The sequence below is a fragment of the Xiphias gladius genome, chromosome 20 (assembly GCF_016859285.1).
Source record: "Xiphias gladius isolate SHS-SW01 ecotype Sanya breed wild chromosome 20, ASM1685928v1, whole genome shotgun sequence".
In the NCBI taxonomy this organism is placed as follows: domain Eukaryota; kingdom Metazoa; phylum Chordata; class Actinopteri; order Istiophoriformes; family Xiphiidae; genus Xiphias; species Xiphias gladius.
Genome location: NC_053419.1, coordinates 5877255 through 5903390, shown reverse-complemented (window position 1 = coordinate 5903390; position 26136 = coordinate 5877255). Strand labels below are relative to the sequence as shown.

The following is a 26136-nucleotide window of genomic DNA, read 5'->3' as shown; positions in this document are numbered from 1 at the left end:
AGAATGAATGAACAACTTAATCAGACAAAAGTATGTCAGAATATTGTACATACACCTTCTAGTGGCCAAAATCAATTCATGCAGTTTAAAAAAAGTTGGTAGTTTTCTTTTCTTTCTTTTCACTTGTAAAATTGGCAATAGAACATAATGTCTTTTGATAGATTCACTATTTAATCAGGTTTTTGCATGTTAAGAAGTTATAGATTCCTTTCAAAAAAAAATATCTTGAGGTCATAATAGGGCATTACGGTACAAACATACTGGGTATGACAGTACATGTACATGGGTATGCCCTTTTTTTTTTTATTCCTTAAAGGGTGACATTTTGAGGGTACACAGCAGGGATATGTTGTAAAAACAAAGGATGAATGCGTTGCTCTCTTCGCTCAGTTGTCACTAGAAAGATTCAGGAGTGTTTGATAGCAATTTCTCACAGAGCTGCTCTGGTGGCATTCTTCAAAAAGCCCAAACTATCAGACTACCGCATCCCTTCTCTGTGTTTGTCTCATGCAGCAGTTCCCTTGACATTTACGTTTGTTCTTATTTGCTGTCTCCTTGTTTTGAGCATATTTTTCCTCTTTTCATACATAAACTTGCTGACAGGCACAAACAAGTCGCATTAAACACATACATAACACCCATCAATGTGCAGAACTCTTAGATTAATTAGTCCGATTACTTCATATTTCTACCTGCAGCTTAATTTGAGTCTCTGGAGTGACACATGGAGGATGTTTGCTGTACATCCTCTCCACATTTGCACTCTTCCTGAGAGGAAGAAAATCATCTTCACAACAACAATCATTCCTCATATGTTATTTGAGTCACTCCCTCATTCTCATTCTGTCTTACTCCCTCTCTCCCTCGCTCCATCTCTCACTCTACCTGATTGCTTATCTCCTAATTGCTTTTCTATAGATGAAAATGCGTGCGTGCGCTCACACGTGTTCTATGTGTGAACACGTGTGAGTGTCTCTAAAATCTTTGGCAGTGTCGTCCTCTAAATGTCTCATTACTCCCCTCTTGGGCATAATTGCGGCACCAAGCATGGCTTCAGCAAGCCCCCTGGGGGGGAATATAATTAAAACTATTAAATTACAAAATAAAATCATCAATTGTTATTCAGCAGGGGGAGCAGCAGGAGAAAAGCTAAGTGATCTGAGGGAAAAACTGCAGCATTTTGTCCCTTTTGAGAGTACCTCCACATAAACTGGCCGAATCTGAAAACATATCTTTGATCCAGTGTTACTGATACACGAGAACTGTTTCAAAATGGCTCTCCAGAGTGAATGAATCTGAACATGACATCCTTGTGTTTCAGTGGTTACTAGGAAATCTGACTGCAGTAGAAGTGTTGTCTCTTTTTGGTTGGAAATAGTCATTCAATGTATTTACTTTCTCAAATTGCCTTTATACATACGTAGTTTTCATTGTTACTGGCAGGATCTGCCATTAATCCGCTGGATTCAGATGACTTTTGCACCAATGAGGAAACAACGGATGTCAACCAGCATTACTGTTTTTCATTTATTCTCATTTAATTCAGCCTCACTGTTTCCTGTTAACTCTCCTAACGTTGTATAAGAGCTGTATTAAGTTTCTGCTAATGTAATCTGAATATTTTCTGCTGTTGCTTTGCATTCAAAGCATTCAACTAGCAAAACACAGTGTGGCTTTTATTATGAAACAGTCAGAAAGAACGCAATGTATTTGTCACTGCAGTTAGCGCTAACCATGATTGTTCATCAAAAATATGTCTAAAAAACAACACAACAGTCATTTGTTGACAGAGGATCAGTTTAAAGTATTTCAGGGAGTAATGGAACCATCAGGAGCAGCCACAGTGAGCTGTTGGATGAAGAGCTGCAGGCGACAGGCTGCACACCTCCAATTTCTCAGCAAGGTAAACAACTCTTTTTGCTTTGCCTTGCTGTTCTCTGGAAAACTGTGATGCAGCAATTTTGTTGTTTGTCAGTGGAAATAGAAAAAAAGAAGTGACATTTTCAAATTTAGCTGGTTAAGTGTGGATGTAGTCTCAAGCGATACAGATACACCTCGAGAAGGAGAAAGGAAACAGGACGTGATGCACATTTGTGTGATACCCATATGAAGATTTACGTGATTTTTTTTATGTCTGACTATACAAATATGAGTGCATAATGTGTAGTTTTGTTAGCTTGACATGATCCATACAGCCATTTTCTTTTTGTTAAAAGGTGGTAATAAATAGATGGAACAGTAGCATCGCTATAAAATTTGTAGATTTCCGTATCGCCAGGAATGCCTGAATTACTATCATCTTTGAAATATATTACTATACCTTGATGATGCAACAGAGGTTACGGGTTTTATAATTCATATAGGAGTATCTTTATGCGTACAGTAAATATGCATCTGTATCTACATTTGCTCATTTTTACATATACAAATCCAAGCTTGTAATGAGCATGAATCAGTCTTAGATGTGCAGCCGTCTCTTAGATAGAAGCAAAAAATTAATAAAATCAACTGACCATAAGATGTGGGAGTGCTACAAGAAGTTCCAGTGGTTTTCAATGGGTTGCAAATCCACGATTTTTAACACTGAGAGAACAAAAAAAAGGTATAGGTTTCACTATTTCCCATTGTAGTGCATAAGGTCTCACAGTGGGGAGGTAACACGTTGAGGAGAATCCTGAACAATGTCCACAGCGGAAATAATACCTTATAAACTTGAGTATCATATGTCCAGGTTCAGGGCTTTAATGGGAAAGGAGAAGGGCTCAGAGATCAGGTGGTGGTTTGTTTACATCTATCTAAAAGAGTTGTGCCATTCAAATCAACAGACCCTTGAATGTCTCCCCCCCATCTTCTCCTTGAACTGCTTTTTCCCTTGGTGCTGCTCTTGTGATCGTCCTCTCTCCTCCTCCACTCAGCTATAGCGCCACATTGAACTCGGTCACTAGGAAGTCCACGTAGTCCCTCTCTTTGGTCTTGAAGGCCTCGGCGATGAGGCGTGCAGCGTCCCTGTGCTCGCGACCCCTCAGGGAAACCCCGTTCACCTCCAGGATCACCTGACCCACCTTCAGCTGGCCGCAGTTATGAGCTGAACCGCCTCTCTGAGGGAGAGCAACAGACAGAGAAGGACAAGGTGTATTTTAGGAGAACTTAGTTGTTTTAATTTGAAACATAAAGTGATAAAGTACACAATAAAAGGGCCTCATGTGGGAACCTCTCATACAAACAACTTTCATTAAGTGGCTTATTCAAGTGATTTAAGAAAACTTTTCCCTAATTTAGAAGCTTTTCTTGGACACAAATGAAACTGACGAGTGCTTCAGGCCTTCACAAGTCATGTGCAGCTGGACTGCCCTCCTCACATGTGGAAAAGGACTCATTAAGTAAAATTAAGTCATTAACTTTTCTTCTCCTGAATTTCGACAGCAGCACTTGAAGCTGTGCAGTGTGAAATTCTTCTTCCTATTCTTAGATTATAATTTTGGTTGAATGCAGCTTGTTCACAAATGATACAAAACAGGCAACCTGACTGTATATAGAAATTTTGGGGCGATTTGTTTATACAATAATCACATCTCACAAATGTGCACCCACTCACGAACAGGTGGCATTCATCAAGTGGAGATGAGCATCTTGTCCAAGCAAGGCTCAAGAACAGGTTTAGGATAAGAATATAAAAATGTGCTTGCATGCATAAATGTACTGTAATGATCAGCAATTCAAAGCCAAATCAAGAAAAAAGTTTCAGCTTTAAAGACATTTATGAAATAAGAATATTTCTCACAGCTGAGCAAGGATCTATGTCCTTTTTGGCTGCAACCTTCGTTTGGATTAAGAAATAATGCTGCAGTTTATGAAAAAAATTGGCATTACTTTGCAGCAGACAGAAAATGTTTTCATACCAGCAGGACAGAACAGTCCGTGATGGGTCTGGAAATGTCATCAAAAAAGGGGTGTTCTCGAACAACCTGCAGGGTTTTACAAGGTTTGGTTTGCACTTTTTTCCGAAGATAAAAAACACTTCCTGTCTGTGATCAACAGCAGTCATCATTGCAAAACTCTCAAAGGTAAAAACAATCACTACATCAAAGAACTGGATTAACTTCAGCTCAGGTGTAAGGCCAGCCTACCAAAAAAGAAGTCCACTTGTTCCCTCGGTGGATCATAGAGCCTAAGAGTTTTTTTTACAAGAGTCTCAGATCCCTTCTTTTTTTCTGTTACACCCAAGTAAATGAAGTCCTCTCAATGCCCAAGCCAATATTTAATCACTGTACCAAATGTGAAAGGTACTTTATTAGCATACAGAAATATAGACCCTTTCACAGAAACACACATTCACAACCACACAGGCATATAAATACACAAACCTAAAGTCTGGCCCTCAGAGCTAACACTTAAGGCTTAGCAGTAAATGTATGCAGCCTCATACCCTTAGAAAAAAGTGAGCGATCAGCAAAATGAAAGGCTTTCTCCTGACCTGCAACATTCCCCTGTCACAGTTCCACCCTCAAACATTCCATCTGAGATTAGAAAAAGGTTGTCTGTTGACACCCTGAGTCTATTCAGAAACACACATGGACTCAGGTCTCGTTTCTTAAATCTCAGCTCCTTGGCGGTGACATCAGAACACTCCAGAAAGAACCGGCAGATCTCTGCCCCCCAAGCCTCAGATGGATCTGTGACACTTTGGAATTCCATCGGTTTCATTATCCTTAGCCACAGTCTTAACTGCTGAACTGAGGGGGTTAGTTTCTGTCAAGTAAGCATCTAAGACCACTTTGCTTTGGACAACTCACTTCACAAAGTAGGTCCTCAACATACTTGGTACCACTACTGTTTCTGTGAAACAAACCTGAATAAAAAGTCATATTTGTTCGCCATATCTGCTCTCATCCCCAGAGGGAAGCTGTCAGCGAACCAGTCAGGAATGCTGTCTTTCCTCCTGTCCAGGCTGAGGTGGAAATCACCATTATTATACATTTATTCCGGTGTTATTCAGGTGGACAATCCAACTTCATATTAATCATAATGTTGCTCTGTGTCTGCTGGATGTCTTTTTGCTAACGTGAGTAATTGCAACTTTGTAAGTCCATAAAATATCAGAGCAGTGTGTCTGTCAGCTTGTTTTGGATTTCGTCTGCCACCAAGTAGCCAAGTATTGCTGCTATAAACTGCATAACAACATATCTATAGTAAAAAATTGCAATCAATTTATTTTTGGTCTTAAAAAAACACCAAATAAAATACAAAATAGTGTTTCCTTTGTGCTAGATTCGTGTTCTCCTCCTCATGACTCTGTCAGCTTATGTGCAACCACAATGGCTAAAGTCACCAGCAGTGTCTTCAACACCAGGACTGCATCATCACCTCTGCTCCTACAACAATTACCCCGAGCTAATGGAGCAGTCGGCCGTTATGATTGGAAGATGGTGGTGTTAATGGGCTGTCACCTTAGGAGGGGCGATGGGGACTGATAACAGCTGGCTGGCTAGCAGTCGCTTACTCATCTGTACTTCATCCTCTGCAGCTGTGATTGAGGCGACCTGAGGTGAGAGCCCTTGTGCCCACAGAGATCGGAAATGCAGAAGCCAGGGGTTTGCTGTACCACTGTGCTCACTTCTATTGCAGCAGAGGAGATGGTATTGTTCAGGGCATTGGCTTTGATGTGATTCCATCATCTGTCCTCTGGATCAAACTGATGCCCTCCTTGTTTTTCTTTTTTGTTTTTTCTTTTTCCAGAGCTGATTTATCATTCTGATGCTTGGTCCTGACTGGGAGAAGTACTGAGATTGTGTGCCTTGCTCAAGGGCGTAATAACATGGAGTTAGCTTTCCCCAGGTGACAGAGCAGAGTTTTAACATCTCACTTTTGCACCTTGAAAACTGAATGTGCAGAAAGTCTCCCTCCTTTTCTGTAACAAGTGACCTCCAGGCTGCCATATTATTAATGTCTTTAAATAACAGTGAAGCGATACAGTGTTATTACTCAGGGATGTAGCAGTGGTGTCATGTAACCTGTGGCTTTGTCTTGCTTGTGATCAATAGGATTGGGAATTCAACAAATCAAAGTTTGGATGAAATCTGCGCAATTGAAAAAAATGCGGAGCGGTAATTAGAGACCTGGCAATAATTTAACCAGAGTAAAATTTCAATCAACTGACCTGAATGGTTTAAATTAACTATATCTCTGTTAAACAGTGTGTATTAAATGGGTTTTAACCTTGTTTCAAGCTCCTTTTCCCTAAAAACCAATGCCAGCAGGGGAAAGTGGTGAGAAAGCATTAATTTTCCCTGCTATTATCCACTGCAATCAGCTGCCTTTTTATTTTTATTTTTATTGGTCTCTCAGGGACATGTCCTTGACATTTAAAGGGACTGGTTAGGGGTCAAACCATTGCAGTGGCTTCATATCTTACACGTAATATTCTTGCACTCTGTGCTTATGAAACATTCAGTATCACAGACAATTCACAGACAAGTGAGGTTGCATATCAGGGTGGCTTTTGAATGAATATACACGCAGCTGTAGTGCTGGCCTTCTTAAAATGTGACAAGCCTTTGTGTGCTCTTTTCTTTCAATATTTTTTTGGCCTACTATATTTTTTGCAAAACATGATATGTGTCTGCAAAAATGTGCAAGACACTTTCACTGGTTCTCTCTTTAATCCATCTACTCTCCTGAAAAGCTGGGCTTCAAGAGGCGATACTGGACCACCACTGCTAACTCACGCAGTTTTGGTTTTGTCAGAATATTCCACTCAAGTGAAAGCGACAGTACCTGATAGTACCACAAGAACTAAGAACACCACTTTCTTTGTTAGTGTTTGTGATTTTCATCTTCATTAAAGAGCTGCTGCTTTGTTACCTCTAAGTGTATGGAGCTAAGACACATTGTCCATTGAGGCCTGTACAATTATGTAGCAAAGAAGCAGATCTCATATAAAATTAGCCAAGCTGTGTCCTTGATTAAGGAGACAAAAACAAAAACACATACATCAATTAAAGAAGTTTAAAAGGGAGAGACACTGGGGTCCTTTATTTGTTCGAGGATTTGTATCACTAGCACTAGCACTAACAGCAATTTGGGATTTAAAGCACATTTGTTTACGAGGTCCCAATGCAACTTTTCCCGCAATGACCTTCACGCCACCAACAAAGCGATAAACACTCAAGTACTGCACCTACCCAAAGCCTCATCCCACCTCTCCTTAGTAACAACGCTCTCACTTCTTCTACATCCTTCACTCACACTTGCGGTCCTTTCTTCCAGTGCACTCTTTGATTTTGAATGTGCTGAGTTCCAATCCTTTCATCCCTGCCCTTGCAATCAGCAACCCTTTTTTATTTCAATCACCACCTCTTTGGAGTCGGACGCTGAGAGACCGCTTTGAACATGGTGTGGACTCTTGTCTGTAGCTGCCCACTGCTCTGATCCTTAAATTGTAACTCTCTGGTTCTCTGTGGTTAGGACATGATTAATGCTACAGATAGTCCTGAGCTAATGCAAGGCTTTGTTGACTTGCAAATTACTGTGGCATACAGATGTACAGTATGCACACGCAGTAACAGCAATAGCTTTCTTCAGGACTGACTAACCTGTCAGTTTTAGCTAAGCATTCAATAGTTGGATTTCACTCTACATAGAATTACCAACATTGTTAGATACACACATCCTGCAAATGTAAAATCTCTGTTTGAAATGTGACATGTGCAACTCAATTCGGCTTCATCATTAAATACAACTTTAACATCTGAACTGAACATAACCTTTATTATTTATGTAAATGGTGCTGTATATCTCCCATAGGTGTTGCTGCTGATAGTGCCCTCTGCCTTTATCCGTCCCTAATATCAACACATGTATTATACCAACTGCCTTATACTGAAAAAATAACTGAAGTGAACCACCAGAGTCTCCAGGCAATCAAGCCTATTCATGGAGGCCATTAATGCTGAAATCATCTTTGTGAGGGAAAATTAGCAGGAATCTCAGTGTGAGTTTAGTTGCTGTGTGAATCTATATAAAGCCTTAAAGGACATTAAATCCCAACAGGAAGGTTGGTCCATGGTACCATCATAAAGACACAAACACACAGTCGACAATACGAGGAGGATATTCACCAAAATGGAGCGGACCTAATGTTAGTAGTGATGTTGGGTTAAATAGACGTGAGCCTAGTGGTAGTTTTATGTTCAGTATTATTTTGTTTAATACGTGGCTCACCTGTATTGTGACAATTCGTGGCAGCGGCTGGCGAGTGTTGGCTCCACCTTCAATGGCAATACCCAGGGTGCTGGCACTCTTTGCCACCCTCACTAGTGTAGAGGTGGGCTCCAACAGTCCCGGCTAAAATAAGGGATAGGACAAGTTATAATATAAGAAGAACATTATTTATGCATATTTATGAACCAATTATATTCATAACATTACACAACCTCCCTTTGTCTGCCTCCCCTTTGTGCACCTATGCGTATGTAATTTTTCTGCCTTTGTTAATCCAAGTAAGAGCTTTATTTTCTCTGAGCACATATACTCAAGAGTCTTCTTAGTGGATTTACACATTTATAAAGGCCATGATTCTATATTATCATATATACAATCCTGGTGGTATATTCATGAAGAATAAGCAACACTGTTTAACAGATTCCCAAGTCAGGGGACAAAAGAAATAACCATTTTTTTAAAAACCATTTAACAAAAGGTCTATGTTAATGTTTTCCGTTATTTAGTTATTTTTATGTTGACTCTCATAAAGCTTCTGTTCCACTGGCTTCTGTAACTCAGTGGGGGTTTTCTCATATGTATGTTAATTTGAACTACGTTTGTCGATATTCTAAGATAAATGTTACTGGTGGCCTAGTTTGGTGGCCTTTGATGCACTGACAAAGTAGGTGGTAAATAAATTCCGGCCCATTCACAACGCTGCAGCCAGAGTAGTAACTGAAACCAAAAGGTTTGAACACATCACTCCTGTTTTAACTTCTCTTCATTGGCTCCCAGCAAAATAAAGAATTGATCTTAAAATACTTCTTATTATTTTTAAATCTATGAATGGCTTAGCTCATCCCTACGTTGTTGACATGCTTACTGACTACACAGCGGTTGATCCCTTAGATCATCAAGCAAAGGACTTATCACTATACTATACTAAACAGCTTATGGTGCCTTCAGTCATTATGGTCCTACTCTCTGGAATTCTGTATGAACAAAGGTTTGCCACAACAGCATTTTCTTTTAAAAGTAAACTAAAAACATATCTTTTTTTTCAAAAGCTTTTAGTTAGGTTTAAAGTATGTTGTTAACAGGTAAAACTTTTAATGCAATATTTCCTTTCATGACTAGGGCACATACACATACTTGCCCACAAGATTGTTAAACAAACGTCTTCTTCAACTTTATTTACGGAAGTTTTTATGAGCACATAATTTGGCTCTTTTTAGCACCGTCTTGCTCGACACTCCAGAATAAACAGAGGGTAAATGCCATGCTCCTTAGCAGTAAAATGTAGTTTTTTTACGATAAAAAGTCCATTCAGCCCTCATTTTTCCTGCCTAGTGACTCTGATTAACAAAACAGACATTGAACCTAACGGCCCTTTCATCATAAACAATCTGACTACTCCCATCTTTAACTGCTATTTTTTCCATCAATCAATAAGAACCAGAAAGCAATTTAAGAGTTTCAATACTCTCCACTGCTGTGAGTGATTAAATAAATGATGGAGCATGTAACTGAATGAATGATATGAGTGAGAAATAAACAAATGAATGAAACAAAGGAAACTGAGCAAACAGAGGGAGGAGAGAAGAGATCACAGTTAGGACTGAGCACTGATTCTGGAGGAGGATTAGCAATAAAGCACACTGATTTATCAACCTGTAACGCATGGTTTATTTTCAGCTCACACACACACACACACACACACACACACACACACACACACACAAACACATACACACGCACGAGTGTTTTTACTTCCACACTTGTGAAGGCCCATGGTGATACAATACTCGATTCCCTACCCCCCTAACTCCAACTTAATTTTTTAATTTAATTCTAATTCTACCCTTAAAATTAGAACCAGCTCCTAACCCTCAGAGAGCCCTTCGAAGAAGTGAGGATCAGACACGATATCATCACTTTCCAAATGCCCTCATTCTCAAAAAATGCCCTCACTTTACAAAAATCCCCCCCTTTTTTCAAAAAGGTCTTCAATTAAGAAAAATGTTCTCACTTTTTAAAAATGCCCTCAATTACAAAAAAGGTCTTAGATTTAAAAAAATACCACTTTCTAAAAATGTATTCATTTTTCAGAACTGTCCTCACTCTCCAAAAATCTCACTTTTAAGGTGTTAAACTCTAATTAGTTCTCAGGAAAAAAAGAATACAACTACGCACAGACGCCTACGTTAATTGAATTCTTTATCTCATTCCCCACAGTTTAACAGTTAATCCACTCGTCCATCACAGCTGTTATGATACACCCCCTCACCGGTTTGGAGGGGTTCTCTCCCCTGCCTCCCTGGGTGTCTCGGGGGAGGCCTGTGCGTGAGGAATGGGGACTGCTGTCTTTGCTGACGTGTCCTGACTCAGCTATGTCCACCCCACTGTCCTCACTGAGGGTCTGGCCGCTGTCTGAGAGCTGAGACAGGGCGCCACCTGAGGGGGAGCAGGCACACATGATGTCAGGGAATCTCTAGGACCAGATATTGCTTCAAGCTAAAGTTATGACAACGATCCAACACTTTTATTTTTATTGGTTTAACCCCTTCTTAAACGGCACTGGCGGACAATTACATTGATTCTGAAAAAAAAAAAAATCTGATTTTAAGATTTAATACAAGATTAAAATCTTATTAACACTAGCATTCAGTGGCAATCATACACAATGTTCTCAATAATTGCTCATTTAAGCCCATTACAACCCAAGTAAATAGACATTTGAGAGAGATTATACATATGATATTTATACCCATCTTCTTCATAACTGAAATTGCATATTTCCTCATTTTGAGCAGGGAGTGACAAACAGCATATGACAAGTATCAGTAATGAATCTTAGCTGCAGTGTTCAGTCTCCGTGGTTCATAATGAAAAGAAACACACTCCAAATACTTCTACAAAGAAAGGTTGGGTGACAAATACTAAATTTCGTACTTCGAAGCTTATACGTATGTACATTTCATGTAGTCTTAGAAACATGGACACGCTTCCAGCACAGTCAGTATGTGCAGCTCCAGTGCAATGATAAAAAGTATAAAAAGTATGCCTTTCTTATTAGAGCTTGTTGTGTATCAACGTAAGACTGCACTAAAATGGTTAGTGAGGAGGGCCTTGCACTATCAATTCTGATGACAAATTTACTGAAGGAAAAAAATTGTCTCTCTGCAAAACATTCTAGGAAGCACAGGAGGTATCACACAAAAGTTTTAGAAATTGTTGAACACCAATCAGTAATTCATAGTTAATACTTTCTGTGCATGAAATAAATTTTACCCTTTTTTCTGCCCCAACATACTGTATGTAGGTATAGGTAGGGTTTGAAGCCATATGAAGATGTTAGCTTGGGCTCTGGGAAATTGTGATAGGAATTTTTTCTCTCTTTTGTTGCATTTAACAATCTACATGGCTAATTAAAAATTATTTGCAGAATAATCAATAATCTAAAATAATTACTAACTTCAACCTAACAGTTTGAGGAAACACGTCGGGTTCATCATTTGACCTCCCTTGATCTATGTTCCTCACCTCGAGCTTGAGGAAGCGGCCGCACTTCGTTGACATCGGGCTCTGCATTGGGCCTGTGAACCTCCACTGTAACAAACTGGTGTTTAGAGCAAGGAGAGGAGGCGGGGGAGGCTTTGGACAAGGACACTGGCTTAAGGGGCAGAGATGGGGGAGGATGAGGAGCAGGGAGTGGAGGTGGAGGTGGAGGTGAAGGGGACGGGGCAGCGGGCTTGGTGCCTCTGTTGGGGGACTGGACCCTGGGAAAAGGGCCAATGTTGTGCTGAGTGATCATGGACAACTGAGCAGCTGTTGTTTGTCCTTTCTTGGAAAGTACCGGAGGATCTTTCTTTCTGATAGCCGCGTAGTCCAGAGATGGGTCCTTGGATTGCTCTCGTTTGTGGTGTGGTGTGGTTGAGGCAGGGGCATGTCCTGGCTCTTTGCTTTGGTTGTGGGAAGTCAGGGCTGTGAAGTACAAGCCTGAGTGGGAGGACTCTGACGAGGGGCATTTGTTGAGCTGATCTCTTCTACTTGAGCGCCTCTGCACCCCTGGTGGGGGCGGAGGCTTGAAGGAGGGGGGAGATTCGGCAGTGGCGGACTGTATGTCATCCTGAAGTGAGAGGATATATTCATCATCACTGATTAGGGGTGTAACAATATATTTTAGCAAAATATACTGCAATACAAAATGTTACCATATACACCATGGACATAAATCTTGAATGCATAAATCTGATCCTTTCTGACTCTGAAAATGTACTCAATTTTGTTTGCATACATTAAATGCCTGGGTTTGCAATTACATGATTCCATTAACACTTTCAACAGAGGTTTCAACTACTGCCTCAAAACGTCCAAGACTTAAAGCTAAGCTTTAAAAAAAATGTCCAGCTCCGCGAATATAAAACTAGTTTCTGTGAAGATGTTTAAATTAGGATCTGTGGGCAGAACGAGAAGTTTTGAGAATGTTTCCCCAACCAAGTTCAGACATTTACCCTTTTTGTGTATGAGGATATTGGGGCATTGTCTGTACTTGGTTGATGTATGTAAATGAAGATCTGCTGGGTCAGTTCACCCTCGCTGCAAAATCTTACCTCTTACCTATAGTCATATCTAGTTTTGTTTGACCATTTGTCCAGGTTTTGAGACAAGTCTCTGAGATTTCTCCTGCCACCCCAACACATTGGAGGGGAATGGAGTTTAATTTGTGATTGTCACAGCATGGAAAAGTCACAAAATTTTGGAAAGACCTGGCTAATATTGAATTCCTTTTAAAATGTCATTTTTCAGTGCTGTGAGCACCACAAACAAAATTCCATCGGAGTAAATGAAAAAATAAGTTTTTGGTCATTTGGATAAAATGGCCCTTTAGGACTATCTATTATTTGCAATTTTCACTAAATCCTAGAAGAAAAAAAGCAGATTTTCCATCTAAGGAGAAATAAGTAAGGGATTTTACAGTCACAGTTTTTGTTTAAATTCTAACCTTGTTTAAAAAAATATGAAGGACTCTATATCCTACCAACACAAGATTGTTAACATCCTTATTATGTAACATGCAGAGGGAGTACAATTAAAAGCAAAGTTCAAACCCAGCGTTCATATTGTTTCCTCATCATTCTCACCAGTTTCCACTCACACAACGGCATTAGACACCTGTTTAACCACTCCACCAGGTTTGGTGACAGTGACTGTTGACTTGAAGACGTTTAACGCATCCAAACCAGGTTCAACACGTCGCTGCTTGTTGGTTTGATTCCGCCGGTATCCTGTATTTCCAGGTAAGAGTGCTCAACTCAAACTGAACAGTGGAATGAACAACACTGAGACATGAGTGGCTTACCAGTGTATGGAGTGAGACATAAAATGAGTGTAAAAGAAAGTTTACAAAAGAAAAGTAAGGTATGATTTGGGTGGTAGGTCGCCCCGGATGGCACCAGACTAATAGCTTTCTCCTTGACCTTCCTCTTGTGTGCTTCAGTTCTGAATAAACAAATGGTGCTTTGGAAACTGAGGCTGCCATGCTATCTTTTTTTTTAACCTATGGTGCAACTGTAAATTCTTTGTTGTTGCAGAGATTAAGAGGTAGGAGGAGAAAAGGACAGGCCAGGTGGCATATAGGGATCAGCCTCTCCTCTCCTCTTTCCACACAACAAAGAAAAGATGAAGAAAGGCTACACCAGTACTTAATCTCACAAAGCTCTACTTTTCTTTCTTTCTCTCGTTCTTATTTGGTGCAAACATGTGCTTCACTCCAGCTCAGTCTACAATACAAAGCCTGCAGGTCAGCCATGTCCCAAGTACTTCTATCCTCCCCTACCTCTTCTCCCCTCCCGTTTTTCCTAACAATTTTCGTCCCACCCCTCCTCACTTCTCCCCTTTGTCGTTTCCCTCTTTATCAGGGCAAAGGAGGGGCCTGCCGGCCTTCCAGGCTCACCAGAGAGATGTCGGTCAGCAGCGTGTTCAGACTCTCCGGAGGATTCTCCTCATTACTCTCCATCGTGCTGTTGTTCTGAGAGATGCAGGATAGAAATAGAGGAAGTAGCGAAGAAATAGAGGGAGGCAAAGTGTGGAGGGGGTAGGTGGTGAGGGTTAGGGAGAAAGACAGCAAAGACAGAAAAACAGAGAGGGGGGAGGAAGGAGATAGTGATTACAATGAGGCAGAAAGCTAGTGGACAGATGTTAAACACAGATGTGTGATCATCCCAAAACAAATGCCAAATTAGATTTGGTGGATGTTCCAGAGAAGAGGAAAGACGTCAATATCTGTTTGAAAATGCTTGCCATTCTCAACGTCTATAAGGAAGGCAAGCAGATAAGACACACACACACACACACACACACACACACACACACACACACACACACACACACACACACACACACACACACAGTTATCAAGTCTTGTTCTATAAGCAAAACACACATGCTTTGAAATCGATAAAAAACCATCAGCTCAGTTCAAAGCAGGATTTGGCAGCTCATTCCCAGAGGTGTGGTGGAGAGGATGTAATTTGTGGCAGATCTGTGAGGGATTTTAGAGAAGGGGAGCTGAGTTCGGAGAAACATTGCCCTTCATTTAACTCTGCCACTAAACCAAAACAAAAGCCCCATCAACCCAGCTTAATTACTCCTCACTGCTGCATGGGGAGCACTTATGGGCAATTTATTCATCACAAGACTCCATTGACTTTTAACATGCAGAGATGTCGTCTGCTCTGTAAGCAATCAGACCCTGGTGTGTTTGTGTGTGTAAGATTGTGTTCATCCAGTTACCATCCACAGTGTGTCTCACTCCACCCAGGAATAATATCAAAAAGTTCCGCAATTCTGCAAAACCTGGTTCACATCCAATGGCATCGTAAAGCGTGAATGCAGGAAGTAGTGTCATCTTTATGTAGTGTGGTGGTTTGTTATCATGGAAGACAACTGATTCTGCATTTATGACACGTCAGGAGGCATGGACGGAAACACGAGCGTGTCAGAATGTTAGCCCCATTCTCTTGCCTAGTTTAACCATGTCTACCGTGCTCCGTGACACTTAGTACGCCAGGTTTGTTAACATTCCTGATCCTGGAGGTCCCCTGTCCCTGTCTGGCCCTGTTGGCCCTGTCGACAGACTGCAAGCTATAAGTGGTTGTACTTGTAGTCTGACATGTCTCTTCTGCTAAGTCACAGCAGGAACTTAAGGCGCCATGATTACCTAAACTAGCATAGTGACCAACTTTAAAGATGTGCCGTGTAGGGTGAACACGGTACGCTAGGCTGAACTTGCAGCTTTTCTATATGAATGAAGCAGCAGGCACATTATGGGATCAATGGTGCAGAAGCTTATTGCTAAAATAAAGCTGACCCTAAACTGCAACAACAGGGAAGGCAAATGTGATTACAAACACTATTGATCTGCCCACAGATGCCTCATTGTGTTTGTGGCCCTGGCAGCCTTGCAGTGTTTGGAAAAAAACACAGGGTGCTGCACTGCTGTTAGCATGTTACTGCAATAATCGATGAAAAGATGAAATATGATCCAGGAGGTAAAGTTTGACTAATACTGTACATCCATGAGCTTTAAAGAATATTATAGGCTGCACTCTGCCAAAACACTGTACAATGGTTTTTAATACAATGAGACAGAGTCTTAGAACTCCAAAAAAGTTATCACAGCGGCAACTGTTTAATTCTTCATATTCTATGCACAGCAATTGTGTTCATGTGTCTATCTTAATAATGTGTGTGTGTTTTTGTGCATGTGTTTGTGCACATGCATTGGTACGCATACCTGGCTTTGAGTGTGGTTCAGAAATCTGGTATTTTCATCCTCCCAAACCCACCCTGCTCTCTAATCTGCTTTACACAGCCATGGTAGCAGTCACCCATGGGTTCAAAACATCACAAATAGACACAAATAGGCACACACAAGCACACAGAAAGAATACAGACCAACATGCACACACTCTCTCTCGCACATGTAAATGTTGCTTCTCCAAGGGTAAAGCAGAAAGGCAGGCAAAACCCATCTGAGGCTTCTGAATGAGAATGACTGTTTGGTGGAAAAAACTGCAGACGGTCAACAGCTTATCTCCATTGTCAGCTAAGACACTGTGTGTACATCTGTGTGTGTGTGTGTGTTTTTATGTGTGTGTCTGGGGGCTTATTTTACTATATTCGTGGGGTCTGAAAACCAGGAGCCCACTATGTACTTGGTATAGTATATTTGTGGGGCCGAGAGCTTTGTGGAGTTTAAATGGCTGTCCGAGGGTTTTAGGGTTCAGTTTAGAAGGCTTGGTTTTGGTTAGGGTTAGGGTGAGGGTTGGGATTAGGCATTTAGTTGTGATGGTTAAGGTTAGGGTAAGGGGCTAAGGAATGCATTATGTCAGTGACGGGTCCCCATGAATAGGGCGTGTGTGTGTGTGTGTGTGTGTGTGTGTGTGTGTGTGTGTGTGTGTGTGTGTGTGTGTGTTTGTGTGTATGTACGTTCATGTAGGAAATCAGTTCTCTTCATCCACAACCAAACACTTGCATGCAGACACATTTACTACGCACTAACACATTTGTGTTTGAGCTGTTGGCACATGTGTAAAGTGAACTGAACTACAGAAGTGATTAGAAACAGGCTGGCTGCTTGTTAAACCAGAACATCTCAATTCATTTTATACATCTGTAAAATACACGAGATGGATGTGGAGGGTTTGAAGTTGTTGAAAAAGTACCCTTGATGGAGATGGGCTGGGTAATGTAAAGTAACTGGGTAAAGTAATGTAACTAATAACTTTTGCTATTGAGTAATTAGTAATTTAAGGACATTTGTTTAATGAATAGTTTGCAATGTGTCAAGTTGCACATGAAAAAAATGGCAGAAGTTTGAAAAAAGCAAGTTTGATTCCCTTATCAATACAGTGACTGAAAAAATGAAAAGCAGTTGCTTGATTAAATATCTCATCTTGAGATAGGAACACACACTGATTCATATATTTAAAATAAATCGCTTAAAACATTTTTAACAGAAATGTTATGTTTACAGTTTTTTTTGAATGATTTTCACTGAAAACACCCAGATATTTCTACAGCTCCTGTCAAAATCAAGGTAGAGCAAGCAAAAATAAGAAAAGAAGGAAAACACTCCAAACAAAGCCACTGCAAAACCACAAACCAAGGAATGAGTTAGAGTGTATGTATGTGTGTCTGGTACATATCTGCCCACAGTTAGTATCTTATCTTAGTATCTCTTTGCTCTAGTGTGTATCCCGTATATGTGGATTTGTGTTGAAAGCATTCATCTCTCTCAGCAGTGATTCCTACCTCCATCATATCTATCAGCCACAGCAGTCTTTCCTAAAAAGGGGGAGAGGGGAGGTTTTTGGGTGTGAGGTGGAAGACAAAAACAACCAATCAAATATCATCGGAAAGAGTTTTCAATCTCAACAGGAAGGCAGTGAAATGTGTCATCGTTCAGCACGACAAAGTGCACACCAGACCAAAACAGATTTTCTTCTACAGCAGAATCTGTTAAAACGCATGGAAATACATAGAACTGCCCTCTCTCTCTCTCTCTCTCTCTCGCTCTCTCACACACACACTCTCTCTCACACACACACACACACACACACACACACTCACACAAACAGCCAAGGAAAGGAAAGGTAGTGGGAGCAGACAGCAAAACAAAGAAGTAGTCAATCACAATCTAAACACACAGATAGTGAGGCAGACCAGAAAACTGCAACAACATCCATCAACATTTTTGTACCAGGTTGAACTGTTTCCTTCAAACACGTAAGAAAAACCTCAAATGATTGCAGCAGTGGGATTATTAATTCTAAGTAGAGAGGGGTAAAGAAGAATCATGATTTCAAAGTAAACTAAAAAAATAAAAACATAGGAAAAAAAAACTCAAAAAGTAAACACTGAGATGGTCAGTGAGAGCTAGATAACTATTCCATTAGTAAACCCAGCCTACCCGTGCAGAGCTGAGGGTGGTGTTGGTCATGAAGCTGGCTGATGATGAGGTCAGGGTATCTGGGTACGACACCATGGACAGGGTGTCTGGTTGCAGGGCCGTGGCTCCAGCTGTTCCCTGCCGTGCCTTAAGAGCCTGAATTTCACGTCGCAGTACCATCCCGTCAAAACACTCCAAATCCTGCGGGGTGACCAGGCCTCGCACCTCTGAGAGCAGAGAGAACTGAGGAGAGGAAGGGACAGAGGGGAGAAACAAGAGGGGAGACATGGCTATGATGTAACAGACTTGGGTGAATTTCACCAGTTAAGATTAACCTTAAACCAGGATTGAGTCATGGTTCAGCTTGCTATTCTGTTGCACCAAAACTTTAATCCTGATTCTAAATTGAACAGGTTTTAAAGCTTTTGTCTGATTTAATCCTTTCCAAACCTAGATTAAAATCAATGCCGATTAAGATTGAATTGACTATTGCTGAGATGGTTGAACTTCAATAATGTCTGGATTTGTGAGAAGAGTCGAGCAAAAATGACAATATGGGAAAACCTACCGCTACTGAGTTTTCTGATTATACTGAATTAAATTTTTGTCAACCAGTAGAGTGTTCTCCAAAGAAGATAAATGTGGGTGTTTATACTTTATAACCAGTAAACCCTCATTATCCAATCATGTTTTTTGTTGTTTTCAAAACAAATCTTAGAAGGAAGAAGCGGGGATGGCTCTTTTTATGGACCTTTGTAATAAATCTGGAGCACTGTTCTTTCTGACCTAAAGTGTATTTTATGGTGACTTAAACAACAACTTTGGTTTAACTCATTAAACTGAGTTTTAGTCATTCATGTGTGTTGGACTAAACTTAAATTCCCCAACAAAATGTAAATGATCAAACTAAATGTTTATTTAAGATGACGATCAAACTCTACGTTTTTTTTAGATGAGTTCTTGCTGTACTTTTGTACAAGTCAGAAAAATTAAAGCAAAAACAACCCATCCAGTAAGAAAGTTGAAGAAGCTCTATATGCAATACAAGGCAGCAACAAAAGCTCTCTGTGGAAGTATAATAATGCAGTGTACTTGAGAGACTAGAAATAAAAAGCCTTTGATTTATTGAGTCTTTTTATAAGGTGAACTACTGCAGACTCTGAGAAAACCAAGAGACTTTTAAGAGCCAGGGAGGAAAGGAAAGGAAAATTAATCTCAGAAGGGCTCAGAAAACTTCAATTCAAACCTCACAGCAGTCACACACAAACTGTACATTAGTACAGATTCCTGCACAAAGAATACTGATATTCTTTTGATCTTTTTCTTTCCTTCCACAGGCTGACACAAGGCACCTCAATCCTCACCTTTGCATGTGTGTTGAGCAGCTCGAACAACGCCATGACCAGCTGCTCTACACCAATGTGTCCATCCTGGTACTCCTCCACGTAGTAACCCATGGTCTGACGCTCCACTTCTGTCAGCAGGTGGCGTGCCTGCTCCTCCAGCATGGCCCGGGACTGGTTCACCAGGCTGGACAGAGTCACCTGTGAGCCCGCCACACCCTTATAAAAACCAGGCTGATGTAGATGGAGTAAAGGACAGAAAAAGACAAGACATGGATAATGGACATTTAGGACTGTCATTATTGCATTTTAAAAATCTATTTATATTTCTTATTAATATCTTATTAATTACATATGAATATATATTTTTTTGAGCTGATGGAGAGGGGAAAAAAGTCAAAATGAAGAGGTCGAGAACAGGTCAGGGAGAGGAGTTGGTGGCAGTAAATTGGGATTAGATGATGTTTTTGACACAGACATGGAAGGGACGAAAGAAGATGAGGATGAGGGTGGAAAGGAGGAATGAAAAATTAGAAAAGAATGAGGAGAACAACATGATGAAGGTAAAAGAAAAGGAAGTGGAGAAAAATATTGATCGTGGAGTACAAGGGTGGAAGAAATGAGATGGTATGACTGAGGAAGAATGGTAGAAAAAGAGGAGGGAAGATCTGAAGAAACACTAGGAATGAGGAGGGCAGGGAAGTGAAATTGGGAGAGGCAGGGGAAGATGGAAACGAGTTAGTTGGAAGAGATGGAGAGAGAAGGAGATGGAGGACACATGTGGACTACACGGAGGGAGGCGGTTGATGAAGGAGGTGAGAATAAGAAAAGGAGGAAGAGATGGATAGGGAGGAAAGAGGGGAGATAGTAGGAGATAACTGCAAAGACCCAGAGGTAACGGAGGAGCAGGAGGAAGGGTTAGGAGACAAAGGAAACTAAACAGGGCGCACAGAAAAAGAACAAGAACATAAATTAAACCCACACTGAACTACTCATCAGTCTTTTCATCCCAAATGTATAAATTATCATCCTTCTTCCTGCTGTCCTACCATCTCCCATTATCATTGATGCTTTGTGGCGCTAACACCACAGCTTGTAGCGGGACAGAAACTGTGCCTTTAACACAAGTGAGTGGAAGGTTTTTGTTTTTGTTCTTTTACGGGTTTCATATCCCTCTGCTGTGTGCCAGCTGGCTTCTCTGCCAATCTGAAGGATGACACTTGGACACTTCAGAAAGTGATGAGCTGTCAATATCACTACTCCGCTCCATATCTGCTCCTTTTTTCTCACTGCTCGTCCCTTTTCTTTTCTCAGTTATCTCCTAGCTAGCATGCAGCTTTTCTTTAATTAACTCCTTAATCAAAGACACCACTTCAAAGTCACAGCTTCAGGGTCTGTGTCTGCCTGCGTTTGTATGAGACGGAAACAGGAGGAAGAAACAGGCCCAGCACCGTCTTCCCCTCTACCGCCTCCACTCTTTTCCTTCACCTCATCCTCAACTCTCGCCCGCACTTGTCTGTCCATATTATCACCCGTAGTTCTTCTAGTGTCCTGGTCTGAGCAGAGCCAACAACTGTTTAATGCCCAAGGTGAACTCTGGTGCTATCCAGCCTGAATTTTAATCACCACATTTACCATCCTGGTAACTTAACTCAAGGGCGCCATGGAATGAACGGACAGGACCACAAGGGGCATGTGAGCAGTCAGTCTGTCGCTCGCTGACGTATTAAAGGGCAGATTGGCACTTGAGGGAGCTAATGAAATCGGTAGTCACTCAACTGGAATGGAACACCTGCAGTCTCCCGCTAATGAGGTCTGCTCGAGAAGGTGATACATGAGGACGGAGCAAAGATCCTTTTACTGTAAGACCACGATTTTACAGTTAATGGACAACCCCCTTAAAGCTGGTCCCTTTTTTGGACCTGGTCCATCTCTGAGATCATTCTCCGGCTGGGTTTGTCAAATGCCAGATAAGCTGATTGGGCCTTTTATCGCAGCGACCAACAACAGCAATGACCATCATCGACATCCAATCGATAAAGAGCAAATCAGATAAAGCCGGATCAAAAACTGGCCGTGTTAAACCCTGGAAATGTCACAAGCTTTATCTCTGCCATAGCTTGACTCAATTTTGAACAAAACAAAAAGTAAAGAAATAAACAAAAAACAAAAGCTGAGATATAATAAAAAGGCACTTTTCCATTAGATATGAGACTATTCTCCTCTGTGTTTTCTTGAATCACATCTCCATTAGTCTCAGCTTAACTCCTCTCTTTCCCTGCATTCTGCTGCCCTAGAGTTCCCACTGTACAGCACACTGAGCTTCCACTGCACCTTACTTATCTGTAAACATAGTTCAGAATATCTCATCTAACAACTTTTATGCAAAGGCTTCCTGAAAAACAACAGGCAAATGGCTGGCTGAGCTGCTGAGTTTAGAAGGGCCCACAAGGTAGTCAAAAACCTCTTTTTATATATATATATATATATATATATATATATATATATATATATATATATATATATATATATATATGGTGGACCCAAACCACAGCATCACAGAGCCACCAGATCCCCTCCCCGTAGGGGTCAAGCATTCAGGCCTGTACTGTTCTCTTTGTGTACGTCACACATGCACTCTCCCACTTGTTGAAAATATGGTGAACGATGAGTCATTTGACATTATTACTTTTTCCACATCTCTGTAGACCAGTGCCTGTGGTTTTTGCGCCACTGAACTCTTAAATGTGCGTTCATCTTTGTAATGAGGGATTTATGCACTGCAACCCTGTTATAATATCCCTCTCTATGTAATTGTCGACGGACTGTTCTCGCTGACAGTCTGATCACGTCCTGCACTGACATTCTCAGTCACCTGAGGAAGAGTTGCTCTTCTGTTTTTCCTTACATATCGCACTAAAGCACGAGCATCCCGGTCATCAAATGTGCGCTGTTGACCACAATTTCCGACCCTATTTACTGACGTCTTTCCTACAAATCTAAACGTCACATTATTCACTGTTCCTATTGAAACAGTTCAGCGGTCTTTGTGACTGAAGCTCCTGCTGTCCCTGCCCCAACAATAAAACCACTTAGATATTATATATATGTGTATAATATATATATATAAAATATACACACACACACACACACACACTGTGTATACATATACATATGACTAGATTGAGATGAATAGATGAACTAGATTCTTTTTAAAGTGGTTTCCCTTGATTTCTGAGTTGTCTTTGTTTGTAAACACAATTAGTATATTATTTTTATCAAGGTTAGTTTATTTTCTCTGAAAATAAGAAACAGAATGTGGATAATCACTGGAAAGAAAGAAGAGGGAAGGTTGCCATACCAACACAATAAAAATCGATTGCACATGGGTGGCACAGATTGGGTCTAACCTCACAGGGCAGATCTTGGTATTAAAACCTGAGGCCTACAGAGAGAACAAGTGTACCTCTGCCATGTTGTAATTTTACAACCTTGGACACACCCAATAAATTTGCTTCACAGTTCCATCACTGGTTACTGACAGAACTCCAAGGTCTGTATGTAAACTTTACGAGGGTTTCCGCAAAGCAAAAAGTTATAACACCAGACATATTTACTACATCACTGGCACTGTGCACCATGAAGCTGTCAGATACATTTCCAGGGGGATGTGTTGTCTTTTAATCACATTTGGAGACATTATGCTGCTCCATCAGATGAAGAAGTAAGAGTCCTCTCGGATAACAATAACCATAAAAGAAATATGTTCAAGCTGTTGAGTCAGATCTCATCTGTTGCTCCATGACAAGGTTCAAACCAGCCTCAAACTCATTCTTCACACATCGCCAAGAAGTGAAATTGTCCCTGCCCCTATTGCAATTTAGGACGGCTAATCAGCTTCAGCAAGGTGACAGATAGTGGTGGCCTATCACTGCCACAGTCTCTCAACCCTCTGTGCCTTCAATCTGTGCGTGTGTATTATTTTGCTCAAAGTGGCCACATCTGCTAAATTCTTTCACACATCAGAAAATAAATTATGAGCAACGGAATCAATATCTGTGACTGTATCAGAATTTAGTGTTTTAGGAAATTACCTGAGGTTCTTAGAAGACTGAAGGCTGATTTACAGTGGGTCAGAAAACGCATGACCTTTTGGTTACCTCAAATCATTTATGTCATATTTATGATGACATTTATTATACATTTGATTAATAAATAGAAATGGAGATAAAGTATGCACAAGTAAAATGAGTATTGTAATATGTTATTTGGAATTTACATTCAAGTAGTTTCATCCAATTCATGTCTAATGAGTCAAATTATTTAATTAAAGACATTTACAGACTCTCCTGATTTTGTTAAAACATACAGCTACAGACTGCACATTTCAAGTACCTTACAGCAGACCAGTTTACAGCAGATGTATGATAACTGAATTGGTCTTCCTTAAGAAAGCAGCATGCATCACAGATTCTCTTTGATACATCAGTGTTCATTTGTTGTTTAAACACAATAATAAAGTAAACAGGCTCTAAAATATCATAAATAGCTGTTACAAATATAGAAATGCTGACTAAACAGACACAACGCCAGAAAGAGGACTACTGCAGTGAATTCAGAATTCAGCCATCATGTTTTTCCTTCATGTTTGTTGCCTCGGGGACTGAGGACAATAACGTGTTTTTGACATCTGCATGTTTGCTGATAGTTTAACAAATAAAATACTTATTATGTACATACACATGATCCTGCAAACCAGCTCCCTACATCTCCAGCAGGATTCACAAATAAACACACAACACAGACACAAACACAGCTCGGTAATACAACTGGCAAATAGATTTCTACCAATGACAGCTTTAATATAGAGCAGTGCTTTGAGCTAAATGCTAACACACTCACAATGACAATGCTTGCATGCTGATGTTTAGAATCTATAATGTTTACCACATCTTAGTTTAGCGTGCTAGCATGCCAACATTTATTAATTGTCAGTACACCTGAGGCTGATGGGAATGTCCTTAGTTTTGGAGGCATTCGGTCAGAAACCAAAGTGTTGGACAAACTGACATTCGGACCTGATGATGGAAGTGGATGAAAAGTGAAGAGATCATCAGAGTTATTCCACTTCTTCCTGAGGGGGGCATGAATGTCAAATACAGTGGCAATCCGTCAAATAGCTGTTGAGATATTTCACTAAAAAACACAAATGTCAATCTCATGTTGGCCATACATTTAAGAGCAAGAGTCAGGGGATCACCAAAGTCTGTAGCATTCATCGCCTATGAATCATGAATCTCTGTACAAAACTTCTTGCAATTCATCCAGTAGTTGTTGAGTCATTTCAGTCCGGACCACAGTGGTGGGCCACCGACCGGCATACTGACTTTACCATCCCTACAGCCATGCCACTAGAATGGCTAAAAACTGGTCTGCATGCATATCACGACTTTGTATGGTTTATAAACATGGCAAGGACATGTGCGGGACTGCCATGAACATGTAAATAGTGTAATCTCGCTGAGGCAGTACAGCAGGCATAAGTGGGGAAAAAAGTAATTTTACGGTGATAATAGTGTACTTGGGACATATCTGAGACGCTTGTGTTGAAATGATTTACAGAATTTGAGATGAAATGACAACATGTACATCAGAGGAAACAGACAAGAAAGTGAACCAACATCTCTCAAGAGAGACTTCACTCGTACAGACTCTACAGTAAATCCTCATCAGACTCACCATCAAAGTATTTATTAAGTGTATATATATATTGCTCCTGAGCTCTCCCCAACAGTTGATGTGCTTGCTGCTCTTTGGTTCAGTCTTATGAGCTGTGTCTAGATGTATTTCAGCTGCAGGCTTTAGATTGTTGCTGCAGTCATGTTGGACCTATCAGTGTGTATCATTGCAGAGGAAGTGCCGCTGGCTGACAGGATCTGATGGTTTTGAAATCACACAAGCTTCACTGCAGAGCTGAAATCTGGATTGCAAGTATTAATATTATTTGTATTAATACATCAAACAGGCTGCCAGATATCTGTGTGCTCTTAAGCAACACAAATTGCATGCCATGGTTCTTTTTTTTTCAGTTTGAGAAATAGAAACCTAAAGTATAACTCTCTTTCAGCTTTGTCTTTCTGACTTGCCTTTTACATGGACTAATGGCCAACTTTCCATGTTAAAATCTGAGTTAAGTGTTGTAAAATCTTGCATGTGTTGATTTTATCAGACTACTCCCCATATTTTCACATTTATTCAAATTAAATCTTAAATATAATTAAATGTTTCACACCAGAGAACTGCCATCAGCCGATTTTGAGTCATTATTGCCTGCCGGTACTAACTGCTGTTCATACTGATGAGCACCATGCCAACAATCTGTGTACAAATAAAGTGAACGACTTTAGGCTAAAAAATATCCTGATTTATAAAACTGACTGACTGCTCACAAAACTTACGCTTTATAAATCTCATATAATTGGACTATTCTTGAAGTGCACAAGCCATTATTTGACCTATTAACTCCCATAATTACCCATGAATGGTTAATTAAATTACTACTGCAAATATTGACAAGGACATAAGTTGGTTTATCATTCAATTATTTGCAAGAGAAAATGGAAAATCAGAAAAGAA

The 26136-nt window shown here is 40.4% G+C and overlaps 1 protein-coding gene across 4 annotated transcripts in view; it reads right to left on the bottom strand.

Annotated features, from left to right (window-relative positions):
• Positions 1-300: 300 nt before the first annotated feature.
• The window catches only part of whrna (whirlin a), a 122612-nt gene continuing 96776 nt past the window's right edge, over positions 301-26136 (bottom strand). The window contains exons 6-14 of one of the 4 annotated variants that reach the window (XM_040156627.1): positions 19522-19734; positions 18179-18400; positions 17521-17553; positions 14159-14233; positions 11746-12331; positions 10490-10656; positions 8221-8343; positions 3900-3965; positions 301-3098 (exon numbers count right to left, since the gene is read on the bottom strand). In XM_040156627.1, coding sequence (XP_040012561.1) covers positions 2916-3098; positions 3900-3965; positions 8221-8343; positions 10490-10656; positions 11746-12331; positions 14159-14233; positions 17521-17553; positions 18179-18400; positions 19522-19734 — 1668 coding nt within the window. In that variant the 3' untranslated portion in view covers positions 301-2915. The remainder of the gene's footprint in view (positions 3099-3899; positions 3966-8220; positions 8344-10489; positions 10657-11745; positions 12332-14158; positions 14234-17520; positions 17554-18178; positions 18401-19521; positions 19735-26136) is intronic. The other 3 variants (XM_040156630.1, XM_040156629.1, XM_040156631.1) reach the window with 3 other exon arrangements.